General features: G+C 39.7%; 1 protein-coding gene across 1 annotated transcript in view; it reads right to left on the bottom strand.

Moving 5' to 3' along the window:
- The window catches only part of LOC129443205 (receptor-type tyrosine-protein phosphatase S-like), a 106,538-nt gene that overhangs the window by 30,233 nt on the left and 64,200 nt on the right, over positions 1-12,105 (bottom strand). Inside the window, exons 9-15 of the mRNA XM_073864476.1 lie at positions 10,838-11,419; positions 10,511-10,647; positions 7,393-7,537; positions 4,251-4,562; positions 3,850-4,043; positions 2,371-2,397; positions 1,968-2,085 (exon numbers count right to left, since the gene is read on the bottom strand). Of these exons, the coding sequence (XP_073720577.1) occupies positions 1,968-2,085; positions 2,371-2,397; positions 3,850-4,043; positions 4,251-4,562; positions 7,393-7,537; positions 10,511-10,647; positions 10,838-11,419 (1,515 nt within the window). The remainder of the gene's footprint in view (positions 1-1,967; positions 2,086-2,370; positions 2,398-3,849; positions 4,044-4,250; positions 4,563-7,392; positions 7,538-10,510; positions 10,648-10,837; positions 11,420-12,105) is intronic.

Here is a 12,105-nt window from a genome sequence, read left to right on the forward strand (position 1 = left end):
ACCTAAGAAAATAAGTCTAGTACTTATCAAATTTAAGTGGATTTTGGCTTAAAACAAATTTTCTTGAATTAAGTGTTTAAGAAAAGGTAAACTTACCAAGATTTTTTTTTCTTACGCTATTGGCAGATTTTTTGTTTGCTTTAAGCACAAATTCACTTAAGTTGTATATTTTTTGTCCATAAACTGGATTTTTTAGATTTTTTGACTGAAAACAAGACAAAAATACTGAGCAACAAAGTCATTTTTTGTAGTGTGTCACATATAGTTAGTGGTGGGCGATAAACCAGTATGATAAACAAAAACAGCTTTTATCAAACAGCATTTACAGAAAATCTCTTAAATCACTTTTCTACCTTTAATAAGATTCAGGGCTTTATCATACACCCGGCGCAATGTGGCGCAATGCCCGACGCAAGTGTCTTTTGCTAGTTTCAACTTGGCATAATGATAATTTTCACGTTTAGCGCCACGTTGTTTAAATAGCAAATGCATTTGCGCCTAATTTTGCACCCATGGGTGTTTAAAAACGAGGTGTGTTCAGGCACATTGTTGGCGTGTTGCTATTTTTAGGCAATTAAAATAGACTACACCATTGACTGACAAAAACCTGCTCTAAAATGGCGCAATAAAGTTTTTGTTATTTAATGAGCGCGTTAGTAATATGCATCTATAAATGTGACGACAACACGGGTTTGCTTATCACACACGTGGATGCGCAGCAGCATAAAAACGCTTTTAAATCTGAAAAATTAAAGGATTGAAAATAAAAGATTGTTATTGAGTCTCTTGGACATAAATGAGGACTGATTATGAGACGTTAGAAGACACAAAGAGCTGCTTCACCTGTAGCCTGGTAAGTAAATAAATGCTTTGCTTTAAACAAATGCATCTATTTTTAAATGTTTTTTAAATGCAACGTGAAATGAGAAACAATTTAAGTAATGCTTTAAAAAAAACATGGCGCTGTCCAAGTGCTGAAACGCTTCGGCTCTCCGCACGTTTGTAAATTCTTGTTTGTATTTTTAGAGTACAAACCTTTTCTTGCATATTTGCTAATTATTTAAGAGATTACGTAGGATATTAATACATTTACAGCATTAAAAGCCTGCTATTTGTACTTCCATGACTAAAGAAAACGGCTTTTAAAGGTTTTAATAAAAAAAAAAAATTCAATAAAAATAAAAACAACCTTTTTTTTACATTAATCTTAAACTGGTGGTCTTCCTCTGCTTATATTTTCAGTTTACAAATTCCACTTTCTAAATAGGGATTAGACATGGCGCCAGACGCAACTTGCTTTTAAAGATAATGAGAGCTGAGACTCTGATTGGTTTACTGCACGTTACACCCAAAACACTCCCATTACTGATTAGGAAAATAGGAACAACCCGTCTATCTATCTATCTATCTATCTATCTATCTATCTATCTATCTATCTATCTATCTATCTATCTATCTATCTATCTATCTATCTATCTATCTATCTATCTATCTATCTATCTATCTATCTATCTATCTATCTATCTATCTATCTATCTACCTACCTACCTACCTACCTACCTATCCCCCCACTGTGATACATATCATTAAAATGATATAAAATGAATCCTATCGTGATGTAAGATTTTGGTTATATCGCCCACTGAGCTGATATAACCAATAACTCTAATCACTCTACTGAGCCTTCACCACAGCTTCATTTGTGTTTACAGTCAATAAGAAATAAACAGCACTTTGATAATAAATAACCCATTCTGATACAAACCCTTGCAATTTTAAAATCGATTAAATGTGCAAGTTAAGCAACACGCTATCTCTCCAAACACTTTAAAGACAAAGCAGAATGATCGACAAACAAAAAGCTTTTCAGACTCCCCTATCTCACCGGTCTTATTACACTAACATCATTCAGGTGGTAATGATTGAATAATCCTAAACTCTTAATATATATAGAGAGAGATACTCACATGCTGCAGGTGTCCAGATCAGCTGTGCTTTACTGTGAACTCCATCACCTTTAACAGTGTACGCTGACACACTGATGGAGTACAGAGTTTCTGGCTGTAGGTCATCAATGATCGTTTCCTGAACACAAACACACACTTAGTGTAACTTCGATGGCTACTAAATCTGTGTACATGCTTTATTTGCAAATTACTATATTTGCTATAGAAACATTTCTAGACACATTTGTTAGCTTCATCGTTTTCTCTCATTTGTTCATTCATAGCAGTTTTGTCTTTAATGACTTTGTGTGAGTGGCTCTCGTAAAGCTCTCTGAATCACTGAACAGACAATCAGTGAGAAAAGCGACAGATCGCGTGTGATTTTATCAACAGATCCGAATGTAAAACTTTAACACATACTCACATACTGCGCCGTCTCATCTAAAGCTCTCTAACAGCTCGAAGCAGCGTGAAACAGAGATATGAAAAGAGCAGATGGAGTGTAGGGGAAGAAAGAGTGAAAGATATTTTATAAAAGAAAGAATGGGTTGGCAATGAGCATGAAAAGATACGGTGAAAAAATCATTCAGCATTTGTTCATGCATATCTGACCAGGCACTAAAATCTGATGATTTCTTAATGGAACAGAAGAACTCACAAAATACTACACTGCAAGTAAACACTGCACACTAAAAACTGCTCAATAAACATTGGAGTAAACACCAGCTGCACGACTGCACAGAATCCTGCAGCTGTGCAGTAAACACTGTGCAGTTGTGCAGTAAACATGACTGCACAGCAAAAACCGGGGACTGTGCAGCAAAACTGGGGATTGAGCGGCAACCACAGGAGACTGCTCACAAAACACAAGAGACTGCACAGCCAACAACAGGGACTGTGCAGAAAACACAAGAGACTGCACAGAAAACACAGGGGACTGTGCAGAAAACACAGGAGACTGCACACAAAATGAAAGAGACTGTGCAGCAAACACAGGAGACTGTGCAACAAACACAGGAGACTGCGCAGAAAACACAGGGGACTGCGCAGAAAACACAGGGGACTGCGCAGAAAACACAGGGGACTGCACACAAAATGAAAGAGACTGTGCAGAAACCATAGGAGACTGTGCAGAAACCATAGGAGACTGTGCAGAAACCATAGGAGACTGTGCAGAAACCACAGGAGACTGTGCGTCAAACACAGGAGACTGTGCGTCAAACACAGGGGACTGTGCAGCAAACACAGGGGACTGCGCAGAAAACACAGGGGACTGCACATAAAATGAAAGAGACTGTGCAGCAAACACAGGAGACTGTGCAACAAACACAGGAGACTGTGCAGAAACCACAGGAGACTGTGCAACAAACACAGGAGACGCAAACACAGGAGACTGTGCAGAAACCACAGGAGACTGTGCAACAAACATAGGAGACTGTGCAAAAAACACCAGGCACAGTGCAGAAAACATGGGGACCGCGCAGAAAGTACTAGGAACTGTGTAGTAGGATGCAGACTTACAGTAGGATATGAAATTAAACCAAATCCTTTTACTGTTTACAGTTTACTTTTACTGTTTTTAAAGTGTATTACTAGCATTAATACTCCAATGAAAATATACTAAGGCGGTGTGCACTGCATTGTGGGATACAGAACAGAACACTGTGTGTTGTATTTTTACTGCACATTTCAGCAAAACTGTATAAAGTCATCTTGGTTTTCTTTGGCCTCCAGTACATTTTCACTCCAACAGATAAAAATTTCCTCAGTGGAAAACTCTGCGCTGACAAAACAAGTCTTAATAGAGTAAAAAGTCCATTTTTAATTTCACGTCAACTGAAAATTTCATTCCATCTAAACAAGATCATTACAGGTGTGAAACTCGACACAATCGCGATCTCACCTGCTCATCATCCAGCATTATGTCTTTGATGCGAGGCAAACCTCGTGACAGCTCATTCTCCATGCGAGAATAGTGAAGCTGGTAACCACGAATCTGTCCGTTCCGTTGACACGGCAACACGGAGCGCCACGACACTTTAATGGAGGTGCAGTTGAGGAGCTGTACCTCCACCAGTCCAGGTGGCGCTCCAGGCACTAAACAATTTACACAGACCTGAGGTCAGTCACACACACACACCACAAAGATGACAATGCAAATAATTGAATAAGCCTGAGAATTAAACCAGCTGAAGGATACACAATCAGTAAGGAATAATGAAATCTGTTTATATGACATTAAAGATGAAAAAATATATATTTCAGGAGGATCAACTTTTCATACGTGAGACATTCTGACTTTACCATCTTCATCAGTTTTGCAGTGTACAGGCAAGCTCCCGGGCCCGCGGCCCTGCGCTGTGAAAGCCGCCACCGTGATGCGGTACGAGGTCCATCGCCGCAGGTTCTTCAGGATCATCCGTTCTGCATCAGACTCTGAACGTATCGTCTGCAATGAGTCAGACTCGCCCCCGTCCTCATCAGAGATCTGGTACTGTAACTCATAACCGAGCAGTGGGCCGATCTGCCGCTCCTCCGCGGGCGGCGCCCAACTTACCGTCAGCGAGGTGGAGGTCGCGCTGATGCAGCGGACCTCGCGAGGAGACGCCTTGGGCTCTGACCGTCAAAGCGCAACACAGTCAAAAAAAACAAAAAACACAGAAAACATGAGAGACAATTGAGAAATATGGACGATGATGGATGAAATATAGAGGATGAATAACAAATGAAGAAAACCAATTATGAGGCTCCTGTTACATTTAAATCAGAAGACAAATGATGCAAAACAAACACAAACTAAAAAACGAAGGATGTCAGAGATGCGACATATTGACCCGAACACACAACCTAATTACAGAACAAGTGAGCGTGTAATGGATAGCTGCACTGTTGCCACGGCAACATAGATTGATGGATGGCAGGCTGCATCAGACGAGGGATCAGACTTCCTGAGCAGATGTCGAGAGAGAATCCGAGTGACCGTCCGTCTGATCTGAAAGTCATCAGGTGTGTAACTGAGGAGAGATTATGTTCCTCATATCAAACAAATGAGCTTTAATGAGAAATCTGACGAGGGCTCTGATAATAAACAACAAACTTGTTTCCTGTGTATAATTCAATAACAGTTTTTGAGATTATATGAGGGCGCAGCAGACAAAATCACTCACCTGTCAAAGTCCCAGCACAGCGCCATACACAGATACACAACACACAGATCAAATACCCACAACACCTTATAGAAATGCACCAATATATCACCCTATATCGGTACATAAAAGCATTTTTCAGAGCAGATTGTATCATGAAAATCAAAAGAGGCGCTCATGCTGTGTGATTATTTTAAGAAAGTCTGCATTGGTGCATCCCTAACTATAACCAGAAACAGGAGTGTATCCATGTCCTAATGGGCTTACACACCAAACACGAATACAACAATTTGCGCAAGTAGATTACATATAGGGGTGCACCGACATATCGGCCGATGATGCTTGCTCTGCGTCTCAATGATTTACGGTGAAATGCCGCTACATCCAAAAGCCAGAGGGCGCTCTCGTGCAGAAACTCAATATACGCTGCAGACGAAGAACCAATACACACGCAGCTCCAGGAAATGTCTTAAGGATAACCTTTTCAGGTATTTTCATGATAATAAGAATATGTATAATGATTATGTTTGACGAGAGTTGCTTTTTTAAATGCATTTTATAAACGATTCAAAATATAACTGAAATATAATATGCTGCAATATAACTGAGGTAATATATAATTTAATGTATAAAATATTTTCTGCGTTATCATTTTAGCTTTTCTTGTGCTCCCCCTTGAGGCCGTTTAAGCGCAGTGAAGCGTGGTCGACTGTGAGTGATGTCGCTTCCAAACACGCCCTATAATATAACCCCACCCCCAACACTGTGATTGACAAGTTTAAGTACAGGCAATGGAAACGCAAATGCAAAGAGGATTGCGATTTCAAGTTTTGGCAAGATCAGTACGCGACGCTAGAGGAAGTGAAATAGCAAATGATGAATTGCAATTGAGATTGAAATATGGCAGGGTCATAACTCGAAAGACATAGGAAATTCAATTGCAAATGGACTTTGATTTTACATTTGAAATTTGGCATATATTGTACGTTCGCGTAAACGGAAATGCAAACAGTTTGCATTTGCGTTTGAATTAAGTCACAGTTTTTACACCCACAAGTAGGAGACGCAATTTCAAATACAATTTGCAATTCCTTTTTAATATTGTCCGGAATATCGTTCCATAGTAGTACATGAAATAGCTGTGAATAATATCGGGGGTGCGATTCAGAATAGTTATCGCCCACGTATTATAAGTATATATCGGCATTTATCGATGCACCCCTAATTACATAGAAAGTCAATGAAAAGACGCAAACTCGCGTGGGGGGATGCGAATGACGCGAATAGGGCAGCGCATTTGCCGCAAAAACACAAGCTATCTGTATCAAACGCGTCTTCGCGCAAGTTGAAAATATTAAAGTTAAGCAAAAAAATCGCATGACACAAAGTTAAATCCTGCGAGTAATCTAGAGCGAGGAACGCGATTCTATGCGTTTGGTGTGTTTGTGGGCATTAGACATTATGGGACTCAAAATGTGTGAGATGGATCACCATCAGATGTTCGTCCTCTCCTGAAGAATCTGGACGTCTCTCATAAATGTAATTACTGACAGATTTATACTGTGTTAAACAATTAAACAATAAATAAACAGAAAACTGATCACATCGGCTCATGTTTGTCTTCACTGACAGAAGATCAGATGGGGCGTCCATACAAACCTACTGAATTAAACATGTGAATGACATGAGTCAGAACGAACTGATCTGGTTTTTCACACTTACCTGTCAGCCCTGTACATTCACACACAAAATCAAACAGCAAACATTTCCCTTCACAAAATCATTTAAAGGTAAAACTCCCAATCCAGTCTGTTGGTGGCTTCTGAAACTGGAGAAAATGACACGCACACACAGTCCAGTTCACATGACGCACAGATGGATGAAGACACACAGGAGGATTTCACTAAACCTTATTCACTAACAGCTGTTGTTATAGTTGTGTGCTGGAACGCTTCAGAACCGATCACATAACACAATTACAATTATTCATTTAGCAGATGCTTTTATTCGAAGCAAATTACCAGCTTTGGAAAGCAGAAGTTTGTGCACATTTTCTGTTGGCACAATTCAATCTCAGTGAATCCCCACGAGTTAAGGGTGAGACAAACAATTCCAGTCTGAGAATCTGAGCACAGTAAACACAATCAATGAGAATCATCCAGAAACACAGTCCAGATCTTCTCACATTAACTATCCGTTATCAATGAGAATTGAATCAGATGAAGGTCTGTAGTGATGGTCCTGATCTGTTAGGTGATGCTCAATGATTGTGTCTGGCATGCAGAAGGTTAAATACATACTCGCTTGAGCAGTTCGCTGGATGATCTCATTGGTAAATGCACCGATGCCTTTGTTAGATATGGCAGCCAGAGAGAACGAATATTCTGTGTTCGCCCGCAAACCTTCCACCACGAACGATGTTTTGGGTTCAAAATTCCTCTTTTCCTGTTTGATTGACAGATACAGGTATTCATTTATTTATAAAAAGGCCAATCAATATTAAACAACAGGGGCCGGTTGCACCACATAGACATAAAAAGTTAGGTGTAAGCCCTACGTCGGGCTTCGTGAAAATGTTTTACGCCTGTTACACCATCAGAAACTACGACCAGGCGAACACTTTATACTTACGCCTACCTTTGACTAGACGTAAGATTTAATCTCTGACGTACCCTACGCCTAGATGGTGCAATATGAACTAGTTTTATGACCCAATGTATGTCCAGATGGTGCAACTGGTCCCAGAACTGCAGTAACAACACTTAAAATTCCAAGTCGATTATTGTGTGGATATACAAACAAGATCAGTTTCGCCTGAGGCAAATTAAAATCATTTTAGTGCATGCCAAACGACAATAAAAAGTGCTCTTAAAGGTATACTGCACCCAAATATGAATATACTCACTCTTTATTACAATTTACTCCTATTTCTAGAAGTATTTCATTTTATTTCTTCAGTTGAGCACAAACTAATAATTTTATATTAAAATGCTTTCATGTTCTTAACTTCTTGATAATCTTCTTAAAGGGCACCTATTGTGCAAAATTCACTCTTACAAGGTGCTTGGACATTAATGTGTGTTGGCAGTGTGTGAACACAACCACCCTAAAATAAAAAAAATTCACCTGATCCTTGTTTTTTTAATCCCGTTAAATCAAAGCAGTCTCATTAGACATGCTATTTTGATTTTCTTGTTAATGTGATATCACAGTGATAAAGCCCCGCCCACAGCCACTGAATGACAGTCCTGCATTATCGTAGTTTCCACCATAGATATGTATAAAGTCTAGATGTCACGCCTGCGATGCTGGCCAATTGAGTGGAACGTCTGCATTTGGCGTCTATCTTACCACAGAGTTTTAATGGTGCAGGTACTTAAAAATGACCATAACTTGCTTAATGTTTTTCCGATTTTCAAACGGTTTGGTTTGTTATAAATGTCAAAGATGGCCCTATGCAGTGTTTCCCATACATTGATTTACTCGTGGCGCACCGCCATGGAATCAACACTGGCCGCCACAAATAGATTTTTCATGATCCCCATTTACATTTTACTGTTTAAAAATGACTTAATTCATTGTTGCAAGCACCCAGCGCGCCCCCTCCCTTTCTCTATGCAGCGCGCACCTCTCTCTCTCTCTCTGTTTTCAATGTCCGTTCCCCCGTATACTTTCATTTTCGCGTAAACATCAACAGTCACATATTTTACTGACAGAGAAGACGGCGATGACTTGATGAAAGGTTAGCATTAGTGTTTCCCACACACACACACACACACACACACACACACACACACACACACACACGTTATCTCCCTCTCTATGATGCTGTTTGCCTGTGCACGTGTTTTGTAGTAACTTTGTGTAACAGTTACTGTGTATTTTCTCATATTTCTGTATTTGCACCCAATTGTCTGCGCTAAACGCAACAATAAAACTCACATTTAAATAAAAAAGGGCTCATAACAAGACATTGATGAGAAGAGCAACAGCAGTAAGACTTCAATGTAAATGTATGGTGATTTATAGACCAGCTGTAAATATACACGTACATTTCGTAATTTCCTGTTATTTTGCGGGTTTCTTTCAAATATAAAAGCGCTTAAGCATTTACTTGCGTTCTAGCGAAAAAACAAGTCAGTGGCAAGTCGGTTCCTGAATAACACGACACAAACTTTAAAAAGTTAAATTCACTTCTCAGAGGCACGGAACTGTTCCTAAAACTGACGTTGTCCCCAAACTGAAATTAAACACAGTCTTTCGAGTTTTTCTCGTCTGTGTCATGTTGATATTAGGAAGTAAGGTAACGTGCACATGACGACAAAAGAGGTGACCTGCTGCGTAATCGAGTTTCCCCTCCCACTTCTGAATGTTTTACTGAGATTTCTAATCCCGTCCGAATTGACCATCAATATAACAGACATCTTGTGGTAAAATTACATTACGCCATCTACAACCGTAAAACTAATCCCATCCGAATAGGGCTATAGTCTCATTTTATGTCTGACAACAGAGCTGATAATATGTAAAAATAGCAATCAATTGTGTTAAAATGCAATATAACGTGACAGATCAAAGACTAAAAGTGAAACATATTTCAGGTGCCAACACTCGATCAAACGCAAACACGTGATGACGTCACATATATGCTAATTAGCGTGTGACGTCATCACCGCCACAAGTCTATCAAAATCCTGTGGGAAACACTGCTATGACACTGCGTACTTATACTAAAAAAAATAATGAAACATGTAAAAGGATCCAGAATTATAGCCACGTTAATAACATTTGTAAGACACAAAACCATTTGAAAATCGGTAGAAAATTGAGCAAGTTATGGTCATTTAAAGTACCTGCACTATTAAACTCAATGCTATGAGTGAGCGAGCTGTCTGAGGTAAGATGGCGTTAGAGACTCCACTGTAACACATCTAGCCTTTATATGCATCTATGGTTTCCACCAACCACAAGTTGTACGCAGAGCGTTATTGTTTCCACCCAAAAAGGGGAATTTTGAAAACTTCACAGACACATTCTGGGCACACCTGAGACTTATATTACATTTTGTAAAAATAGGCATAATAGGTGCCCTTAAATAAACAGAATGAAAGTGCTAAAATGAAAATCCGGCAGCATGTCGATAACATCAAGTCTCATTGGTTCTCACACTCAAGTTGTTGTATGCTTGTTGTTGAGTGTTTTATCACGACACATGTAAGATCAATGAGATTTGATGTTATTGATATGCCATCATGTTTGAATTTAACACTTGGATCTGTTTATTAAGAACACTACTTGATTTTCATATTCGGATGAACACTTTTGTATTAAAATAAAGACAAGAATGAATACCATCATTACATCACAGTACAAGTCATTGAGTCAATCTATATCTTTACAGGCAAGTCTGGTTCTCACCTGAATGCCAAGTTCTGGAGCTTTGTAGATGAGTTCATAGCTTTTCACCGGCTCTTTGGAGTATGCAGGTTCCCAGGTCAATTCAACACTCGTGTCTGTTACCTTTCCTACCTGAAACTTTCCTGGCTGCCCGGGAACTGAAACAGAGAGCGGAAACGCATAAGAAAACAGCTCTCATAATGCATATGTCATCTGAAGACTAGGACTGCATGCCGATTAATTGCGACTATTAGTCACGATTAATCGTTATGCAGCCCTACTGAAGAAACAAGCTGTGCAGAAATGCTTTACTGAAGTGTTAAGTAAATATCACTCGTCCGTTCTTACCTCCAGGTCTCACTTTGACATGGACGGGGTCAGAAAAGGGTCCGTCACCCACAGACGTGAACGCCAGCACACGGATGGTATACGTCTCAGAAGGCACTAAACTGTTGATGGTCGTGATCACGCTATCTTGGACATTATGAATTTGCCAGTTGCTCATTGGCTGTGAAGGATCCATTGTGTAATACACTCGATAGCCTTTAATCAAACCGTTGGGTTCCTCCGGTTCATCCCAGCGGACCATCACAGCGTTTTGCGATATGATTCGTGCTTGTATGTTACGGGGCGGGCTGGCGGGGGCCTGCTCTCCGGTTCTAGCCTCCACCTTGTTGCTGGGCGGCCCTTGTCCGATGGTGTTAACGGCGGAAACGCGGATCTCGTACTCTGTGTTGGGGTACAGACCTCCGATGCTGTAGCGGGTGGTGGTGATAGAGTCCACCGTCTCAAATTTGCTGTCCGGGGACTTGGCGCGGTATTGAATGATGTAATAGGATACGGGGTCAGGGTTACCAGAGTCCCAGGTGATGGTGACACTGGTCGGGGTTGTCTCTGTGACAATGGGCGTACCAGGGGCTCTCGGTAAAGCTGGAAGACGTGAAGGAAATTTTACTGCATGTTTGCAGGTACACGCTTTCATACTTTGTCTCTTCAGAAAAATAAACAAGTGAATGAATGTGATCTTTATATTTCTGAAAAGCTGCTTTGCAACAGTGTATGACTGTTAACTCTTTCCCCGCCATTGACAAGTTATCTTGTCAATTAAGACGCATAAAAAGTGTTCCTGATGAATTTTTATGTTAATCTGCAATACCACGATTATCCACTAGATTCCCAGGCCCAGACTAGATTATCCACTTACCCAATTTATGAAGAAAAAAAATGGAAGCCAAAACTATTATTTACTAATTTTAAACTCTTTGTATGTTTTGATAATTGTTCTGAATCTGATTTCTAACAAAATTCCTTCACAAAAATGCAATTATTATTTTTTTTTTAGAGAAAAATACCCATATTTAGAGGGGCCATGTCGCAAGACTTTTTTAAGATGTCAAATAAATCTTTGGTTTCCCCAGAGCACATATATGAAGTTTTAGCTCAAAATACCATATGAATAATTTATTATAACATGTTAAAATTGCCACTTTTGAGTGTGTCCTTTAAAATGCAAATGAGCTGATAATGCAAACACTGATCACCATAAATGGTAGTTTGTTGAAATTGAAACTCAATTGTGCTGTTAATAAAAAAAAATTCTCTTTCTTTCTGCACTA

Source organism: Misgurnus anguillicaudatus, unplaced genomic scaffold (genome assembly GCF_027580225.2).
Source record: "Misgurnus anguillicaudatus unplaced genomic scaffold, ASM2758022v2 HiC_scaffold_26, whole genome shotgun sequence".
Classification (NCBI taxonomy): Eukaryota; Metazoa; Chordata; class Actinopteri; order Cypriniformes; family Cobitidae; genus Misgurnus; species Misgurnus anguillicaudatus.